At 40.8% G+C, this 20200-nt stretch overlaps 2 protein-coding genes across 2 annotated transcripts; both read right to left on the bottom strand.

Moving 5' to 3' along the window:
- Positions 1-513: 513 nt before the first annotated feature.
- On the bottom strand, positions 514-10951 carry npc1l1 (NPC1-like 1). The gene is made up of 21 exons (XM_069682718.1): positions 10910-10951; positions 9326-9487; positions 8252-9163; positions 7868-8161; positions 7549-7772; positions 7340-7440; positions 7077-7249; positions 6830-6958; positions 6027-6209; positions 5828-5942; positions 5421-5686; positions 5178-5267; positions 4897-5087; positions 3338-3465; positions 3114-3246; positions 2979-3034; positions 2736-2886; positions 2344-2575; positions 1096-1209; positions 824-986; positions 514-731 (listed from the first exon to the last, which is right to left on the bottom strand). Exons 1-21 carry the CDS (start codon positions 10949-10951, stop codon positions 514-516), a joined length of 4077 nt encoding a protein of 1358 aa, XP_069538819.1.
- A 7450-nt stretch (positions 10952-18401) lies between these two features.
- nono (non-POU domain containing, octamer-binding) lies at positions 18402-20092 on the bottom strand. Its single transcript, XM_069683034.1, has one exon. The coding sequence runs from the start codon at positions 19990-19992 to the stop codon at positions 18682-18684; it is 1311 nt and encodes a 436-aa protein (XP_069539135.1). The 5' UTR covers positions 19993-20092; the 3' UTR covers positions 18402-18681.
- Between the last annotated feature and the right edge of the window lie 108 nt (positions 20093-20200).

Below are 20200 nucleotides of genomic sequence, written 5' to 3'. Positions count from 1 at the left end.
AAATAATTTTTAAATAAATGAACATGCTGAAACACATTTAATGTATTTTTCTCTGATTGCACATTTTACAACAATGCCACCATACTGCTATTGGAGAAACAATAATATGTAATGCTGGAGTGTGTGTTCCTTTGAACAGTGCCAATGTGACGAGTTCACACATACAAAATAATTACATTCAATAAAAAACATACAAAATGACACTTTAAGAACATTTGTCGACTTCCTGTCCTGTCAGTGAAAATCGAATGGTTGAGAGAGGACGTCTTTGACGGTGACTCTCGTTGCAATGGACCACGCTGTCATTGCTCAGAAATAGTATTGCACAACTGTTGCTTCAGTCCCACTGGTCCACTTCTGATTGAGGTACATAGTTAAGTTAATGATTTCCATACAGACACAAATACATGACTCCTTGTTTGCTAACTTTGTCCATTGTGTGTCCATCCTTGCTCAGTTTGTTACAGAGGTATTCACTCTTTATAGCTTAATAAACAGTTTTCTCGCTGCCGCTCAGAAACGATCAATCCTCTCCTCTTTCACCTCCTGTTGGTGCTTTTGAAATTCTGATGGTTTGTCTGCATCTGTGGCGGTCTTTGTGTCTGGGTCCTGTTTTATCTCGTTCTCTTCATAGCTCATGTTTTCATAACCTTGTTTCAATGTGTTTCTCATCTCCAGCTCCTTGTTGGCCTGCTGCTTCTGCAACAGTACGGCTTTATTCATACCAGGACCTTAAAGAGAGAAACATGAAGATGTGAAAAAGTTTGCTTTTTGGTTCTTCAAACAAGTTGCATACATAATCAAGCACCTACAAAGAACATACCAAAGTAGCTGAGCAGCACAGGGAGGAAAATGAGTCCGTGAGCCAACCCCAGAAGAGTGATGACCAGATTTAACCGGAAGAAGAAGATCTGGATGAGCTGCGCTTTGGCAAACGCCAGCACCAGGATGCCTGGCAGGTTGGTCATAGCAACACCAGCAACAACCTGAAGGGTACAAAACAAACACATTTCACTCAAACAGCAAATCACTACATGTAGTACACCTTATGAGTGATTAACAATGTCTGCTTTAAACCGCCTTATAGCTACTCACCGCACTGCCCATGTTGGCTGTGGCCTCCTTGGCTCTTTCTACATGCGTGGGTTTAGTGCTGAGTGCAAACGATCTCGTCATATGAGACACAAACTCCACAGAGATGCCCACCGCCTGCAAACAACACAGACAATGTAAGTGTAAAGTAATAAATAACTCTAGCTATTAATAACATGCTATCATTTACAAGTTGAAAGCAGTGTTTCGGTTGAGGTTTGTCATACCGTGATTACATTTGTATTAATGATAATTATCACAGAAAGGTTTGACTAGAATTTAAGCTTCTCAAAAATGAGAGTCTGTTTAATAAATATACAAAAAAGGTATGTATCTATGACATATAATGGTGATAAAGTGGATTGTAAACAACTTTTATTGATGATTTCGAAGATCTCAGTTTCGTTCTCTTTAGCGACACCTATGGTGATAAACGACAGTTGCAGGAGCACACTTCCCAGATATCCAGACAGTGTTGCTTTCCCTTTTAGACTGTTTGCCTTCGTCTGCGCGCCAAATTTTTTTCTTTTTGAAGTTGTATCTGTAGTCATCGATCTTTTCTTTGTTTATTCAGCCATAGTAGATTACTGTTAACTCGCAACACTTGCAGAGAGCGGAAGAGCAGCCGCTTAGCTCCGCCTACCCTCTCTGGCAGACCAACCACTGTTGGGCGATGGAAATCGCGTCACTAACTGGGCGCCGCTTGGGATTCTTTCCGTGAAAGTCGCCACAGATACCAAGTCTGTAATACTGCAAAGGCTTTCATCAGTGGGCCAAAGGCTCAATCACCATTGTGTTACCTCAAGTGGCCATAGATAGTGACTTAACAGACATTTATTTAAATGGAAATCTTTGAGACTATCACTTTAACTATGTAAAGAAAGCCTGCTAAAGTATTAAATCGTAGAATAATTGCTATAGTAAATGGGATAAAAATTTAGCAATGGAGGCCAAAGTATACTCATTTTAATCCCCTGTGTGGCAAAGCTCTAAAATCACTGGATCCTACATTACCCATGATGCAGCTCAATAGTGTCTATCATTAAGCACTTATTATGTTAAACTTCACACATCCAGTTTGTAACACATGCTTTATGTTGTACATTTGAAGTCTCTAAACCCAAATTAAGATCACCTCAATGACCTCACTATCCTTCAAGAGCCACAGAACACATTACACAGCTGTCTTCACAGGATAGTAGTATGTTGTGGTAATCCTCATGATATTTGTATCTTGGTTTGTGTTCTCACCGTGACCAGGTTGATAAGAGCCACCGCGTTGTAATCGATGCTCCACAGTGTCATGACACCAACAGTATCCACGATGATCATGATGATGGTGATCAGGTTGAGCAGCCCGGAGCGCAGATCCATGCCCAGCAGCAGACAGCACACCACGAAGGTCGGCAGCAGACACAGGGAGATGTTAAAGAGTCCTTCAGGCACGATAGTCAGGTACTGCTCGTAAAATACACTCGTCACCCTGGAAGAGGAAGGGGAGATGAACTGGTCAGAAACTACAGAATGGATACATTTAATGGCATAAGAATGGAAAGGAAACATTCACAGAGATGTAGAGATGCAAGAATAGTTCTTATAGAGGGTTATAATAGGGATTAAGTTAAGGATTTAAGGGTACATACGTGTAAGGAAACACTTCAAAGTCAGGCGAGGTTCCTGGTATCCGCCTCATGCCCAAAGTGATGTTGTCAGCCAGCTCTCTGGACTTCAGCAGAGCAGCGGTGAACTCTTGAGAGTTGGTTAAAGGTGTGTGATAAGCCATGAACCGAGTTGCTGTGAACACAGAGGCACATAGGTCACAGTTGCATTCCTACTGAAAGAATATAAGATCTTTGAAAGATTTAAGATGATTTGAGATGACTTACCTATAATTTCTCCACTCTCGTCTTTCACCACAGCGGTGTCATACGCCCCAAGGCCACTGTTAAAAGAGACAATACGCTGTGAAACTGCTGCCTTCATGTCATATTTTTCTGTGCATGTACGGCTACAATACACACCCTTTGGGGCACTGCAGATCTGGCCTGTTACCCAGGAAGTCAGGGAGGAAGCGGTTGAATTGTTCTACAGTGGGCCTGAGGACGCCATCTGGAGGTGTAGCCATACACTTACGGCCACATAGGAAAGGAGATGCTTTCACACGAGAGAAAGGTACCGGTAGGTGTTAATAAAAGAAGAGTAATGTCTTTATTTACAGTTGTGTGTTAATTGGGAGTTTACTTACTTTCGCTTGCAGGACAGAACTGTCCAGCATTTGGACCGAGAGTGTAAAGACGACAACATTTGGATCCAGGGTTCAGCCAGTCGATGAAATCATCCACCCAGGAGTTAGCAGGAATAGCCATGTAGGATCTGCAGATGATATCATCATTGGGTTAAGGTAAGGCAGAAATAAAACTGTCTGTTTTAAAGAATAATTCTGCTGTTATTCCACGTTTACCTGTAATCATTGAAATTTACGGAGACTGTAAATCTTAAAAAACGCAATACTTTTTTGGCAAATGTCACTTCAACAGGATAAATATTGTCCCTGTAAATTTGTTTGGGACTATTTTGAGCAGTGGATTAACACACATTTAGTTTTCTAGCAAGTGTAGGACTGTCACAAAATATCACCAGCTAACTATAGGAGCTTTAGCCAAATCAGGCTTTGGCTACACAGACGATAGGCTAATTGTTTTTGTTGGGTTGTGTATAAATATAATATGTATATATATATATATATAATATGTATCAAAGCTGCCTTATCCTTTTTTGCAATAGTTATTCATACTGACTTTCTATCTTAAAATCACATGAGATTATTGATCTCATGTCTGTAAGATAAATTTATGAAGCTAAAGCTATTAGCTGGTTAGCTTAGTATAGCATAAAGACTACAAAAAGGGAGACCAAAGTAGCTGTACAGACATGAGAGTGGAAAAAGCAATAGCAAACACATTTCCCTAAATGTTAACCTATTACTTTAACATTTGACAGTGATTTTCAGATTACTTCAGAAGTTAGAAAAACACTATTTGAGCTAATTTAGCAAGCTAACCGGAGCAGCTTAACCCAACTGGTGAACAAACATTACTAACCCAGCATCATTGCTTTCACTTTCATATGATACTCTAGTGCTGTTTGTCAGTAAGCAATGATAACATCTTAAAGATGCTGATAAGGTAGCTCCATAATCTTATCTCAAGGAAACTAAAATGTGTTGTTTATAATGATCTTTTTATGTCATAGTGATCTTTTGGTAATATGATTATCTAAGTGTTGGTATGATTCACATGTTACCTGTTCGGTGGCAAATTGACACTATACAGTAGGATGCTTTACATAACAGGCAAAGATACCAGATTGTATTACTCCTCTTGTCTCTGAATTTGTTTGTTAATTCGAACAGTCAAGTCAAGCTAATTTTATCTAGCCAAAAGCCACAAATCACGAATTCGTCTTGTGGGGCTTAATAATCCGTACAACTCATGACAATCTATAAAATAGGAATTAGGGGTGTGTGTTGGGTGTTTACTCTCTGGCTGGCACGATCAGTAAGAGGCACCCTTTATCTGCTTGGTGGCTATCATGTAACTGAGTTTATTATTAACAGATCTAACGGCTGACGACTAGTGTGTGAGAGGTTGCTTCTATGATATCAGCAGGTTCAAGGATCTGGCAGAGAAAAATAATTATTTGAAGGACAAAGGAAGCCACATGTTGTAAAAACATAGTAAAACTACAACTTATCCAAAAGCCTGTATTTTCACAGTCCAGATCATTATAAATAAACAAACTTACAAGTGAGGGTAGTTGGCAGCGTACTGGATCTTCTGGGTTAGTGAGAACTGATCACAGCCGACGCTGGAGCAGACAGCATTCATGCCCTGCACACTGTTGAAGTTGAAGCCTTTTTTTGTCACAAAATAAACAGGGACTCCAACTTCAAAGTATTTGTACAGGTACTTGAAATAGTCCAGCATGTAAGAGCCCTGCACAGAGAACAGAATAATGTTTGTTAGCTAACATAGAAAGGGTTTGCAGGATTTTATTTTGAATTGTTTAAAGCAGCTCTTACTGACCTGAGGCATGGCCAGCTCCTGGTCCAGACCCACGGTCACATTAAGCATGAGGAATAAGGATCCACAGAGCATGAAGATGAAAACCAGCATCTGAGGAGAACACAGGACAAAATTAATTCAATAAATATCCAGTCATTGATAACATTGGATTTCACATTAAAGGCACACATGAGGTCATGGGTTGAGAATTACGTGATAATGTGGATTTTTCTTATGTTAAAGCTAAATGGTGGGTAGCTTTACCACTATGATTCTGGTGTAACGGTGCAGTAGGACAGGGGCGTAGTATTTCCTCATGAAGGGCAGCAGGAAGCCCTCGTTTGGCTTGTTTGTACGCTTTGTTGACACTGTTACACAGCAAAACAGTTCACAGCGGTTGCTGTCTTGGCGCCGGGCATCCAGGGATAGCAGAGCCACGAAGGCTGTCATCTGGAGGATGAAGTCCATGAGCACGGCCAGAGCAGCGTACAGAGCAAAGGACTTCACTGCTGGCATGGTGGACAGGGCGCCTTGGTAACAGAACAGACACAAGTAAAGATTAAGGCATTGTAGAGAAACTTGTTGGTCACAGAATTGCATTGATGGCAAATCTTTAAACATAAATGTGAAACCCGTTGCACAAAGACTAACAAGGATTTAAAAGTTCCTACCTAGAAAGAAGCAGATTGACTCAGAGAGACTGCACAGGAGCATGCTGGGAGCAACGTTTCCAAGGACACGACCAATCTGCTCCTCTCTCTTCTCTCCAGGCCTCCGCATATCTCTCTGCGAGGAAGAAAGAGTACAGTTAATTCTGATGTACAATGCACATAGCTGACAAAATATACTGTACTGTTATCATGCACACACCTGGTACTCCAGAACAAAGATGAAGATGTTGTCAGCTCCAACAGCAAGCACGAGGAAAGGCACGACCTGCAGGATGATCAGCGAGGAGGGGATACCGATCCAGGAGTAGAAGCCCATCGAGGCCAGGACTGAACAGCCGACCACCAGGATCCCACCCAGACCCACCAGAAACTTGGAGTCCACCTACAGGACACGGAGATAAGAATCCAGATTTACATTCAACTCAATGAACCTTTTTTTAAACCATATCTTCTGCTGAATCATGTCTTCTGTATTGTATAACTGGCCAATAAACCTATGTGCTCTGACATAGGAGATAAGCATTATACAGCTGACACAGCCACACTGAAGGCATATCTGCTTATCATATATGTGATAAGTTTCATAGACTATACTTCCTTGTTGGAGGCCTGTCAAATCTAACGCACATGTTGTATACCTCTAATATTAGTGAAAAAAGTTATGCTGGGAAACCTTAACAAGATTGCTTATCTAGAGTCACTCCTACAGCTCAGTAAGAATGTATTTAACTCGACAATGCTGGGAGCTAAAGGCTAACACCATGCTAACATGTTTAAAGCACCAATGTTGATACGCTGACAAGCTTTGGCAAGTAAAAAGTTTACCACAATCAGCTTCTTACTTAAGCATGGTAGCATGTCAGGAGATCAACAAAGTTATCAACATGAATGTCTGCGCCAAAGTTAATGACAATATATAACTGTTGACTAATGTGGACTAAAGTGATGGTCAAAAATGTTTAGTATTATAACCATGGTGGACAATGCTCAGCAAAATCTTACCAGTATTCGTTTCCATGAAGAGTACTCCCCCAGTGCCACAGCAATGTAAACAAAGATTACAGCATAGCTGATCATGAAGATGGGTATATCCTCTGCTGTCGTCCGATTTATCTCGTCCTCCAGAGACCTCTGGAAACCAGATAGAAAAGGGTTTAAGAGTAAGAATACTGAGGTGCTACAAGAAAAGAGGTGAACCCAACAGGATGCCTTCATGACAGCATGCTACCAGAGGTATGTTTTACTGTACCTCTGCCATGTATGCAAAGGTAAATTTGCAGGCAGGGTCTTTCTGGTAGTCCTGCACAATTTTAAGAAACTCTGTCTCCCACTGCATGGCCACTTTGAACTTGGGGTTGTTTCGAGCATAGTTGTTGAGGGAGAACGTCAGGATGAATGCCTCGGCATTGGTGAAGTCGTCATCTAAGGAAAGAAAGATGCGGTAAGTAAACTGAGTCTTTAGTTTATCGTACGGGTATTTTCTGTGTAAAAGGGGAACTGAAATTCACTCACTATCATAGCCTCCTACAGCCAGAAAGGAGAAGACTGGAGCTCCGTAATCAGCCATGCAGCTCATACCCAGATCAGTGATGTCCTTGAAGGACAGGGGAGAGCTTGAGAAAAAAAGGAGGAAGGGATGGTTAGCGCAAGGTTTCTGAGCAATTGCAGGTCAATCCCTGTTTTCAACAGGTGATTTGAAACTCCAATGGATGAATCCTTACTTGAGACAGTAGATTAAGTGATCCCTCCAGTCCACCTCTTTGGTCACTCCCAGCTCTGTCATGTTCACCTTAGCGTTAATGTTGTCCAGGCTGTTCTGGAAGTACTGTACCACGCTGTTGGTCGCACAGTCCGTCAGGGAGGGGTTGGATGGGTTTAGCGGTGCGTAACACACATCCTTCAGACTTGCTGTGCGGTTCAGCTCCTCCGACCAGAACTCAATGCTCTAAAAAAGGCATAGAAGAGGCAACAATGTGAAGAAGTAATATGGTAAACTTTTGTAAAAACAGTCAACTGTCATATTTGAGTCGTTCTCTTTACCTGAATTCGTTTCTGGAGCTGGAGCAGCTCAATGACGAGGTCTTTGGATACAAGCCCGCTGAAGTTCTGCGGTCCAAACAGCAAAGAGTCATAAATGTGGCCCTTTCTCCCCGGGGCTGTCAGGATCAGCTGGTTCGTCCTGAAGAACGGTTCAAAGTGTTCGTCGTGGAATGTTTTCTCCTGACGCGCACGGCTGGCGGGAGCAGACCACAGCTCGACTGGGTCGGTGGTGAGCTCTATGGACTTGAGGCCAGCAGCGAAAACAGCCACGACTACAGCTGACAACAGGAGCACCTTGAGGGAAGATAAATGTAAAAGTGAGACATACAGAATCATATTCAACAAGCTGAAAGCCTCTTTTTGAAGTACTTTGATGGTATTTACCGTGAGGGGATAAGAGGCCATAAGGGTACCCCAACGCTGGAACTGTAAGCTTAGGAAGGCTTGGGCCGCCAGGCTGTTCCTATCAGCAAACGTCACCTCTGACGGATCAACAATCTGCTGAGTCACATCATTACTGTTACGGTCCTTGCCTTTCCCCTTTTTCTTTTCTGTGTCCTCATACTTTGATTTCTTAGACCTCACCCAGAAAGTGACAGAGAGGTAGAGGAGGAAGAAAAATACCAAAAAACAAAGGAGGATTATGCAAATCACAAGGAAGCCATCTGTCCCCAACAGTCGGAAGGGACCAGGGGGCAGTGGAGGATCCGGCATCTTTGGGCATGACTCTTGGCAGTCCTGGCAGGAGCAGACCTGACCTCCGGATGGTGTGATCTCATTACACCTTAGAGCACGTCCACTGTAGGGAAACGCACCCTCTGGTAGTCCTGCAGTGTCTCCCTCTTTTATCAGGTTGAAGTCGATGTCCAGTGGAGCTAGGCCATTACTGGAGTCTCCTTGGAAGTCATACCAGTGCTGGGGGTTGCACAACTTGGCGCCATATCTACCACACATGGTGGCAATGGCGAAGCCCCCTGTGGCGGGGATTCTGACATTTTGACAAGATTTGAAGGAAGCATCTGCAAAAGTGGTGCTGAGGTATGCCTTGTAACCTACTACGGCCTCCCTTGTCTTGCCGAGGGACGTGACATTCATGACCTTTGTGACTTTGACTGTCTGGCTCTGGTTGGGGCTGCAGGTGTTGATGCAGTGCAGGTGGGCAAAGTTCTCTGCGCAGGATGGGCAGCGGACCAGAACAGCCTTGGACAGGGTCAGACTCATTTCCAGGGAGATCAGCTGGTTGATGGAGCAGCAGGCGTACGTGTTTTTCTCTCCCTGGTCCAAAATGGGACACACCTGCAGCAAGGACAGGTGCAATTTTAAAAAATGACACACCCACAGACAAGCTCACTTTTCATCTATTTAAACTTTTTAAATAACTAAAGATGGCCTAGGATGCGAGCTATACTACCCTGCCTTATTCAGTTTTCTGTCTCACTTCAAGCTGGATTTACAGACCTTCTTGAGTTTCTTGTAGTGCTCTCCTGTGAGGTGACGGGCACGGCTGTAGTTGAGACAGGGGACAATAGGAGGAAGGAGAGTTTCTCCTAGGGATGGGTTACGACCACACTCCTCGTAGAAAGCACAGAAGCCGGGCTCATGTTGGGCCTCTGACAGCATCTGCATGAAAGACACAGTTGTCAATGAATGATTACAGTAGAGGGAACCACATGATGTTGCAGGTAAGTGGACTTGTTACATTAGCATGTCCTTTTGATGTTAATATTGTTTTAGCCTCACCCTTGCATCTTTCTCCATACAGTATGTTTTCAAATAAAACTGATTAGGTTTGTCATTTTCACCATAGTAGATTTTACTACAGACATTACATTACTGTACTACACCACAATGTCTTAACAGCATCACAATGACCCTGGAGCTGCGCTGTGTCCTGCCATGTCAGCTTAAAACCACCTTGCAAGTTGCAATACAATAAAAAGGAGAGTGTTCAAAGTTTATCCACAATCCAACAACATCCAAAAACAAACTACAAATTGTAATTTATATTAAAGTTATTCCCAAATAATTCTTATTCAACATTGTATATATATATATCACTGGTAAAAAGAACCAATCAATTATCCATGTGGTCCTCACTGTTAGATCTTCCCCTGTTCATTTTTTCAAAATAAAGTGTTTTAAATATTTATTTATTTATATGATTGGGTTTTGTTTTGTTTTGTTCTGTGTCAAAATATTTTAGTCAAACATTGTTTAAGTTTTTTTTATAGATACCTTGACTTCAACTTGAGTCAAAAACTCACTCTTTGAATATTTATTTTAAAAATGTATTTCTTTATGAATGAGTTCATTCAGAGTATTTTTACCTCTCAAATTTCACTCTTGACCAAAAACAAACACAAAATAAACTTACTTGACCCTGAAATTGTAAAGTTTAACACTATTTACAATGAAGAATGACAACAGACATTCAAATAATCTTTTAAAGTCCCTAAACATGTTGAAGAGTCACTTCGGGAAAAGTCATCTTTTAAAAAAAATACCATTTTACAGTACATTATTAATACATTGACTATTATATTGTTGGGATGTATGCAATACAATTAAATAGGAATTACAAATTGTTCTGTGTGAAAATTATTTTGTGTTTGATTTGATTTTAATTCTGGCATTAAACACCTTCCATACCATTAAACTCAGAGCTACAGACGACATTTTATCTGAGGAGACGTTTATCTGAGTGACTCACTTTTCCGCATAAGGATACAAACATGTGAGGAGGCACCCTAATATGACTAATGATTTGACATTTATGGCACAAATGAATCTATAGTCCTTTTTGGATTAACCAACAACTGGATCCTTCATTAGTTTTATCAAAAAAATTACTTTTACATTTATTTGTTCCTTGAACCACAAAAGCATTTACATGCATTCTTCTACAGTCCTGGTCAGAAGTTTTGAATACTGGAGTGAGAGAATAAAGCAGTGTGAGCTCAGGCTGCTTACTGAAATAAACATTACAACACCATTATGTAAGTACAGGTTTCCTCAAAAAGAAAAGTCACAGGAACAACTTACCGCACAAGTCAGAAAAATGATCAGAGCTGCGACACGGCCCATGATTTCTGAGAGTTGTCAACAAGAGAAGAGTCAGTGTCCTCAGGTAAAGTAAAACAGAGTGTGTACAAATCACTGCTGCCCTTTTAGAAGATTCATTAGACAATGTTAGACAGTGAGATGATCTCTGTGGTTGTCATCTGTCTGCCCGTCTGTCTGTCTTGCAGTGTTAGGGCTGAGGGAAGGAGAAACATCCTGCCCTGTGTCACCACCACTCCTGTGATGTCACGCCTGTCTTATCTGGTCTGATGCGGCTGCTGGCCAATCGCACGTTTCCTGATCAATCCCTCTGTGTAATTATTAACGTGGGAGAGATTTTGATAGGGTTGCTGGGGAGATCCGAAGCAGAGAGAAACTACAGGAGAAACCAAAATAACAACCGCGCCCAGTCCTTCACCTGAGTCACACATTCTGACAGACACAACTTTGGGCAACTTTATTCTTTTAAATTAAAGACACAGCGATATGAAAAAATTCTTTACAATTGTTGTTATGAACATACAGAGAGCTATAGCAAGGTGGACTTGACCTTTAGACCATCTTTATGACACCAGCTGTCTGTACTATAAGGTGCAGAGAAGCCATATCAGTCCCTGATAGACTTTTCTATCACATTTTCTGTTGTATAAAGCCCAGTATAAACAGCTATAAGATTCCTGGATCACATCCAGCAATCTGAGATCTACTGTGTAATTAAGATTCTTTTTATCACCCATCAAGGTCAAAGCTGAGATAAAACCTTTAGCCAAGGCTGCGTTGTTGTGCCACAGGTCTTCACAGGTATCAGGGCGAAGAGCGTTTCTATTTACGATAAACAGAGATGGAAAAATGACAAGAAGAAATAGGGCAGATAGGGTGATGTTACTTTGTTCTTGCATACGCTGATAAGTCACGACAGAATTTTGTAACTTGGCCTGCGCACCAAAAAACTCGGAGACCAAAAGATAAAGCCATGAAATGTATCAGCATTTGTATCTATCCATCTACTGTTAAAGCACAAGTGAGTACTTAAACAGTGGCATTCAAGCTCTAAAATAATCAACATTCAAGGGATAATCTGAAGATTTTCATGTAAATAAATGTCTGTTAAGTCTCTATATATCGCCGAATTAGGTAAAACAATGGTGATTGAGCCCACTGATGAAAGCGTTTGCGTTTGCAGAATTACAGACTGGGTGTCTGGTGCGACTTTCACGGAAGAAATCAAAAGCAGTGCCCAGTTAGTGACGCGTTTTCCATCAGCCAGCAGTGGTTGGTCTGCCAGAGAGGGTAGGCGGAGCTAAGCGGCTGCTTTTCCGGTCTCTGCAAGTGTTGTGAGTAAACAGTAATCTACTATGGCTGAACAAACAAAGAAAGATCAATGACTACAGATACAACTTCAAAAATAAGTGAAAATCCAAAGAAAAACGCTCAGATGAAGCAAACAGTCTAAAAAGGAAAGCGACCGTCAGCGAGGAAAATCAAGAGTTACAACCGGAGCCAACCGTGGACGTCACGCATGTGACACTGTCTGGATATCTGGGAAGTGTGCTCCCGCAATTACTATTTATCGCAATAGGTGCCGCCAAAGGGAACAAAACTGACATCTTCGAGATTACAACTTTAACTTATCGTGGTTATAAATATGTACATTTGCACTTTACTGTTTGCACACTGTTACATTTACACTGTACCTTTAAGAGCATCTCTTTTTATCACTATTGTCTTCAACTTTTGTCCTTTTTTTTTTTTTTTTTTTACAGGTTTAACAAAGGGGTGGGGGGTAGTGAGAGTTGTTATATGTGACAGATGTGCCATGTTGTGTCTTTTAAGCAACAGGATAGCTGAATTTTGGCCTTCCATATTAAAAAATATATTAAACTGAAAGGCAACGATCTGGGTGAAGTCTCTGATGGACACCTCTTCTTAAAGAATGTGGTCCAGTCTTGCTTCTTTCATCCCAAACGGTCCTAAATAAGATAATTCCCGTCTTCTGTAATGCACTTCATACCGGTTTTAGTCAGAGCTCCCTGCACAGACTCCAACTGCCTCAGAACACTAGCTGCCCGTTTTATATCATGTTGATTTAAAGAATGTATTGATCACTTTTAAAGCTTTAAAAGGCCCCACATTATATAAAAGATCCTCTGACTATACATGTGCCTGGGCTCTCTCAGAGGCTTGTGACCATAAGAGGCTGTGCCTTTGCAGTCAGAGCCCCGAGACATCTTCAACTTCTTTTCAATCATGTCTTCTCTGTTTCATCGGAAGGCTTTTATGAGCTCTTAATTATCTGCTGTCTTTTTATCTGTCTATTTGTTTTGTTTTTACCTGCTTTCTTCTTAATTTTATTTTATTTTTGTGAAGCACTTTATAACCTTGTTAAGAAAAGTGCTTTATCAGTAAAAGATTTTTATCAACACTGTTTTCTCATCTGTGAATAAATCAATTTCTTAATTTTATATTCATCTCTTATCATAATTTAAGCGCGTTTATCATCTTTATATGACCTTGAGAGGTGCACAGTGTCCTGGAAATCATTTTTATGAGTGCCTATCCGTCCATATCAATGTGACTTCCTATTACACATTTATATTTATACAAACATCAGGAGACAAAACAATAAAAATATATTTTTAATGGGAAAAAAGCATCCCAAAAATCCAAAGGGTGTGTGCAGCTATTTTGGAACGGTTCGGGCTTAAACCTACATATCTGACGAATTAGTAAAACACTTACTAAGGAAATCCTAATAAGTCACCTGATTGCAAAATAAATGCAATCATATTGTTTAACAATTATATTGTTGTTTGTTTGTTTTTTTTCAACAAAAGTGTTCAAAAACATTCAAAAGAAACCTTTTCACAAAGCTGGTAAAATAACATCTACAAACATTTATATGCATTTAAACCAAGACTGTATAACAGATTTATATACAGTCATTGGTTTAAACATAAATACTACTGTCCCTTTACCTTTGACAATGTTATATTTCTTTATACTAGGTGTTTCTGTTTTATTTTGAAATTAAATCATCAACAGGAATTGAGTTTTAAATGCATCAATATTATCAGTTAATCTAAAATCACTTTGACATAAACTGATTTTACATTAAAGCAAATCCTGAGTTTAAAAAAGTAAACAAAGAAGGTTCATGAGAGCTGTTTCACAGACAGTTTCTTACTCCAGTATTTAAAGGGACAGTTTTAACATTTTATATGTATTTATTTAACAATTTTACGCTTTAACTGCACTGTATTTAATACACTGCTATAGTTAAAAATAAGGGGAATTCATATATCAGGTCCATCAAACTTGATGTTGTTGTTAGTTTAAACTGGGCAACGTTATAACTTACACAGGAAGGAAGAGGAACTACTTTTCAATAAGTGTGTTTTGTTCCATATATGTTAGTACCCACTGCTCATCATCCGTTTTTTTGTTATTAAACATATATTTTAATGGAGAGCTTTTTGGACTTTTTGATAAGAAGACTCAAAGAAATAAAGAGAGATAAAGACAGAATAAGATGCTGAATTCAAATTGATGTGCACTGTCCCCTTGACAAACTGTACAAAGGATCAATATAAATATGGATGTATGGTTTATTTCAAAGACAACAAATTCAATCATTAGACATCAGTTCTATACTAATGTTTCTAAAAAGGTCCTGACAGGTCAAAGTGCAGAAGACAAAAAATTAACACTGCATGCTCTGTTTTATAAGTCTGACGTGTTACCATGCAGGCTTTCAATTATTAAGCATTTTTACATCATTTTGTGTACAAAGAGTGTTAAAATATAATATACATTTCATTGCACGTTATGACAGTATCTTTCATAATGTTACTTTATGCACTCTGTCACTATCTTGCACAATACGGCACCACTGTACGGTTCGTCTATTACACTCATTGTTCACGTCTATATAATATTGCTGTTCTTATTCTATTATATTTAAGTTTATTGACGGTAGTAGTGCTGCTGTTTAACAGTCATTGTTTTTCACCAAAACACCAAATTCCTTATATAAATCTACTTGGCAATAAATCTGCTTCTGATATTCGGTGACAGATGATTGCTAAATAATTATCCTTTTTCATGTGAAAGCTCTCAGAAATCTTCCACAGAGATCTCTAAACCTCTCACTATCTCTCCTCAAAGCTCCAGTGTTTAAAAAGGTCCTATGTAGATGGTTTTTCTGTAAGACCTTGCCGATCTGACCTCCAGATAACGTCCACTTTCCCCTCTTTATGACGGCGCTCTTATCGGACAGTCTTTATGGAGCTCTTATTGTACTGGCTGGACGCTGGGTCGAGCTGGTTATCTCAGCTTTTTGGACTCGGATTACAGGTGAAGGGTAGTTCCCTTGAAAAAGGTCGTGGCTATCAGCTGAAAACTGTCTGAGAGGATATAAACCGTTTGCGTGATGGAGATATGAGGATCCCCGTGTATCTGCTTTTACATCAGATTGTCTCTTTTATCAGGGAGGGTGACGAGTCATCGAACAGCTGGACGACTTGACACTGAAGATGATCAGTCAGCTAATCTACTTAAAACCAATATGACACTAAATCCAACTTGTGATGTTCCTTAAAAAAAAACCCAAAAAACAATGAAATACTATGACAGTGATGACTCGTCTGGTACATGCACGCTGCAGGGACACAGTTTACTTCAGGCACATGCACACCGAGCCTCAGCTGTTAATAAAACTCCTTTATAGGTTTGAGGTTTATCACGTTAAAACATCAACAAGAAAAATGCTGACCGGTTTCAGACCACGCTGGGTCTTCTTCTGGGCGTGGTTTGGAAAAAGTTTTCAAACAGTAACAACATTACTTTAATGCAGGGCCGTGTCCAGACGGTTTTAACTGGGGTGGATGACTTATGCGGGGCGGTGTCTCCATTATTCATATCTACTTTAACAACTAACATTAATTTATCATAAAGTCATAAACATTCCTGTGTATAAACTTTTATTTAAAGTTTATAAAAAAAAAGGTCTTTATTCTATTTTCTGTTTGGGCCTGAGTATAATTCAATTAATTTGGCATATTACTTTTCGAGTTTTATTTTGAAGTCTTACATCTTCTGTCCTCTCACTTCCTGCCCGTATGTTTCTCCCGGTCCCTTGATTACCAGCACCTGTGCTCATTACACAGCTGCCCCTCAATTTGTCTTTATTCGTCCCCGTCTGTGCATCGCTCTCTAGCTTCTACATAGTTTTGTACGTTGTAAATTTGGATTTTTGCCAGTCCCCACGCTGGATTTCTTAACTCGTTTCAGACTGACTTTAAGTGAATGACTTTATGTTTTGACACTTAGCCTTTTTTTTTGCATCAAATTAAAAGGGAAGGGAAAGTGGTCAGATTAAAGTAGTTTGTGAATGAACACTTAAAAAGGTGAGGAAGAGAGTACAATAAAAGTATAGAAGTAAGATAAAACCATCCAGAAACGGGTAATCCAGGTAATCCAACATGTGATTTGCTTCTCACAAGAACATTGATATATGCGATCCATTAATTACAAAGCCTGTATCCAATTAGATTAATTTTTTCATCGCCTGACAGCACCAGAAATTACATTTAATAACCTTTTTTATTTTATGCGTCACCCATGCCTTTTACACATTCTGTCTGTTATCTGATATTGGAGCAAGGATTAATAACCTAAGTCTGTCCTTTTATGGAGCAGGCTTGTTTGTAAAAGAAGGAAGGAGGATGTTAGAAAATGTCCTTTAAGGACGGGTCATTTCTTAGGATGAACCGTGTGACTACATGTGCACCTAAAGTGCCTTTTTGGCCGTTGCAGGAGTCTGGAGTATTATTTTTGGATAATCATCTTCGACTTGTTGAGGACGAAAAGGCCCACAGTGCAACAGAGACGAAACATCTGTAGGTTTTATATTAAATAATGTTGTCATCTTAAGTCATCCCCTTTAAAAATGGTCAGGAAATTGATTGTTTCTTTAGAAAGTTTAATAGAACATTTGTCCTGTGACTGTAAAGAAGAAAATGTTGTCACTTAATCTACAGTACAATTTTTCTGACTCTGAAGGTCCTAAAATAGAGGCAAGCACAATCAGGGTCAGACCCCATGCTGGTCCCTTTTCACATGATGCAACTATTTGGATATTATGCAAGTCTGAACAGTTTCAGTCCACTTCGTTCATCACAGGCCTTGTTTACAAACCAGACTTTCTGTACCTGGTGTTTCTATTTGGGTTTCATCTTGACGGTTCTCTTGATGCAGGATTTCTTCATGAAACTCAAACACCAGAGTGACTGCTGACATGGCGCTGAGCTGTCCTGAAGTCAGTGTTTAAAAATGGTTTGTCTTTTGCTCGGCCGAGATTGATCAATTTAGACCTTTAAACTTTGCACTGCTTTCATTGTCTGACCCACCTGTGCATTGAGCGGGACAGAAAAATGAATCATGGCCTGAATCATACCAGCTTCATTTTACTTCCTCCTCAATCAATCTCAAATTGTTATATTGTTGTATACTGCAATAGTGTTCAATAAAGTTTGAAACAACTAAATGTTAACAAAAATATGTTTATCTGTAAGTGAAAGCATGAAGTTATTCACTGTTGTGGTTATTTATGGCACGCTTGTAGAGTTGTTTGTGTTTTTAATATTCACAAAGGATTTATTTAATGGCTTTTCTGATGATAGTTTGCAAAAATAAGTAATGTAATAAACACAATTACATACCTGACTGCACTCACGCAATGCTCACCTGCCTAAAAAAATGTATTAATTTCCTGGGGCGTGGGTCATCATTACAAGCCATTTTACTTTAAGACTTCTTGTTGCGAGAGCAGGAAAGGCACCGACCGGTAGCACTAATAGCTTTATTTATTGCTCTGCTCCACTGGCTCCCACAAGCCATAAATCTGCCACACATTAATATATCTCAACTATTAGAATTAATTGCACCTGTAATTTACATGCAACGAAATGTTACAAGATATAAATGAGGGGTAGTTTGCTATGCTCAGTGACAGTCGTTGACATAATAGCTGAGCTAAACCAAATATAATCAATGAGTCAGCAAATTGAATTTCGGTCATCAAAGCAGCAGGTATTAATAAGAATGTAGCTTAAATTGAATATTACTGATGTATGCTTATTAGATGAAGCTGTTTCAGCTACAGTATGTTACAACAGCTCACTCAGTTATGTTACATTTTGCACCTTTTCCTGCTTGAACCACTACAGATTATGTTGTTAATGTGACTGCTGCTGTGTATGGGGTTATTGATCCAACAGTGCCACGGTGGTAATTAAATCAATAGTCCAATCAGTGTCAGAAATCAAGTTTACAGCAGCGATTACACACTGAAGCACGCCCTGTGTGTGCATCATCATCACATAGATAAAACATGTTTTTCTGATCATGATGAAATGGTGACACCTGTGGCTCAAAGCTTTAAAGACAGTAAAAAAAACCTGAAATGTCAAACACATCTCTTAGGGAATCATGAATTTATTCCAGAAAAGTCAACATGTCCAGGACAAAAACATTATCTATCCCTATGAAAAACTACATTTCTGTGAGTAATAAAGTAAAACACATGGCTCATTTGGAAAGTTAGGACATCTTTGTACTAAAACGTAACTTGAAAGTACAAATAAAAAGTAGAAAAAAAATACATGCAACAGTTTTTTAAAGTTCATTAAGCAACCCTCACTACATGAACTTCAAAATACAGTGAGTATGAAAAAGGAGGAAATTTGACATGTGGTTCAAAATCTGCGTTGCTTGTTAGGTCCATAGTCTCCGGGTCCGGGGAGACCTCTGGGGAAGCCCCCCTGGCCTCCTCCTGGCATGTTGTTGTTTCCGGGCCCGGCCATCATCGGGGTGTTCTCCGCAGCCATGCCCGGAGTGCCAGCAGGACCCGAATTACCACCCAGAGAGTTTCTGTTCATGCCCATGTGCATCCTCATTTCTTGCTCCCTGTTTTCAGAGAAGTTGCCTCTGAAGCCCTCCTGCTGCCTCTTCATCATCTCCTCATTGCGCATCCTCATCTCCTCTTCTCTCCTCCGGCGTTCCTCCTCCTGCCGGATCTCAGCCTGTTTCCGCTTCTGCACCTCCTGACTGTGGAGCTCCTCCATCCTCCGCAACTCCTCCTGCCGCCTCAGCAGGTCCTGCCTCATCAGCATCACCTGATGCTCGTGCCTGGCCGCCTCCATCTCAGCCTCCAGCTTCTCCTGCGCCTCCTTCATGTTGCGGTCCACCATTTCGTACTGCTGCTTCTCCATCTCCATCAGGGCCTTCCAGCGCATGGCATACTCGTACTCGAAGGAGCCCGGCTGAGCAAACCGAGGTGGCTGCTCTCGTTCTTTGTGATACTGCTGGTTTTTGTTTATGAGCTTTTCTGAAAGCCCCTCCTCTTCATCAAGCTGTTCCATAGGCTCCACTGTAATGGGTCGAGGAAAAGCTGTGAGAAGATAGGCACCATCACCACACTTATCCAAAGCCTTTCTTGCAGCTGGCTTTGAAGTGTACTCCACTATTCCCTTCCCTGTGGGCCTCCCTCGGTCATCCACTATGACCACAGCTCTTTCTATCTGACCAAACACTGCAAAGGACTCTTCCAGCAGCTCGTTGGACACAAAATCAGGCAGATTTTTCACAGTTAGAGCAGCACCATGTGTTGCAAACCTCACCCTTATGGGCCTGCCTCTGAAGGGGGTATCATCAAGCTCGGCTCTGGCAATCTCAGCTATGATCCGGGTCTCCAGCCGGATGAAGCCGAAGCCTCTTTCCTTGTTGATAAAGATTTCATTGGCCTTGCCGTACTTAGCGAACATTTTCTCCAGATCCTCCTCTGTAACTCCGGTCGGCAGGTTTCCTACAAACAGCCTGCTGCGCTGGGTGAAGGTTTTCTCCCCCGGCTTCCTGAAGCTCTGCAGGTCCAGGGTTAAGGCCTCATTGGGGTTGGTCTGCTCGCTGGGATCCGGCTGCTGGCCGTTCGTGTTTGAACCTCCGGGTTTTTTCTGGTCTCCCGGGCGGTTGGGGCCATGGTTCTGCTGGGGGCCTCTGTTTCCTTGCATCTTTAAAAACAGAATTAATACCCGAGTCGACGAATCGCTCGATTCAAACACGCAAACTCTTAGCAGATAGTGGCGCACAAAGAGCTGCGAAAATGGCGAGCCTGCGTGCTGCCGCGACGCTATTATGACGTCAACTCAGTGCGACTCATGTATTGAATCCGTGTCGTAGTCTCCTTGCGACGGTGACAGAAAAACAAAACAAAACCAA

This window comes from Semicossyphus pulcher, unplaced genomic scaffold, assembly GCF_022749685.1.
Source record: "Semicossyphus pulcher isolate SPU_LCO1_2020_fin unplaced genomic scaffold, fSemPul1.0.p SCAF_6, whole genome shotgun sequence".
In the NCBI taxonomy this organism is placed as follows: domain Eukaryota; kingdom Metazoa; phylum Chordata; class Actinopteri; order Labriformes; family Labridae; genus Semicossyphus; species Semicossyphus pulcher.
Note: the sequence above shows the minus strand (reverse complement) of the source record. Positions and strands in the feature narration are given on the sequence as shown.

Excerpts from the sequence above, each read along its gene's own strand:
- npc1l1 (XM_069682718.1), bottom strand. The coding sequence starts at position 10,951 with ATGGGCCGTGTCGCAGCTCTGATCATTTTTCTGACTTGTGCG. Across the intron at positions 7,773-7,867 it reads AGCTCCAGAAACGAATTCAG|AGCATTGAGTTCTGGTCGGA; the intron begins GTAAAGAGAACG and ends TGCCTTTTTTAG. Across the intron at positions 987-1,095 it reads CAGCCAACATGGGCAGTGCG|GTTGTTGCTGGTGTTGCTAT; the intron begins GTGAGTAGCTAT and ends TGTACCCTTCAG.
- nono (XM_069683034.1), bottom strand. The coding sequence starts at position 19,992 with ATGCAAGGAAACAGAGGCCCCCAGCAGAACCATGGCCCCAACCGCCCG.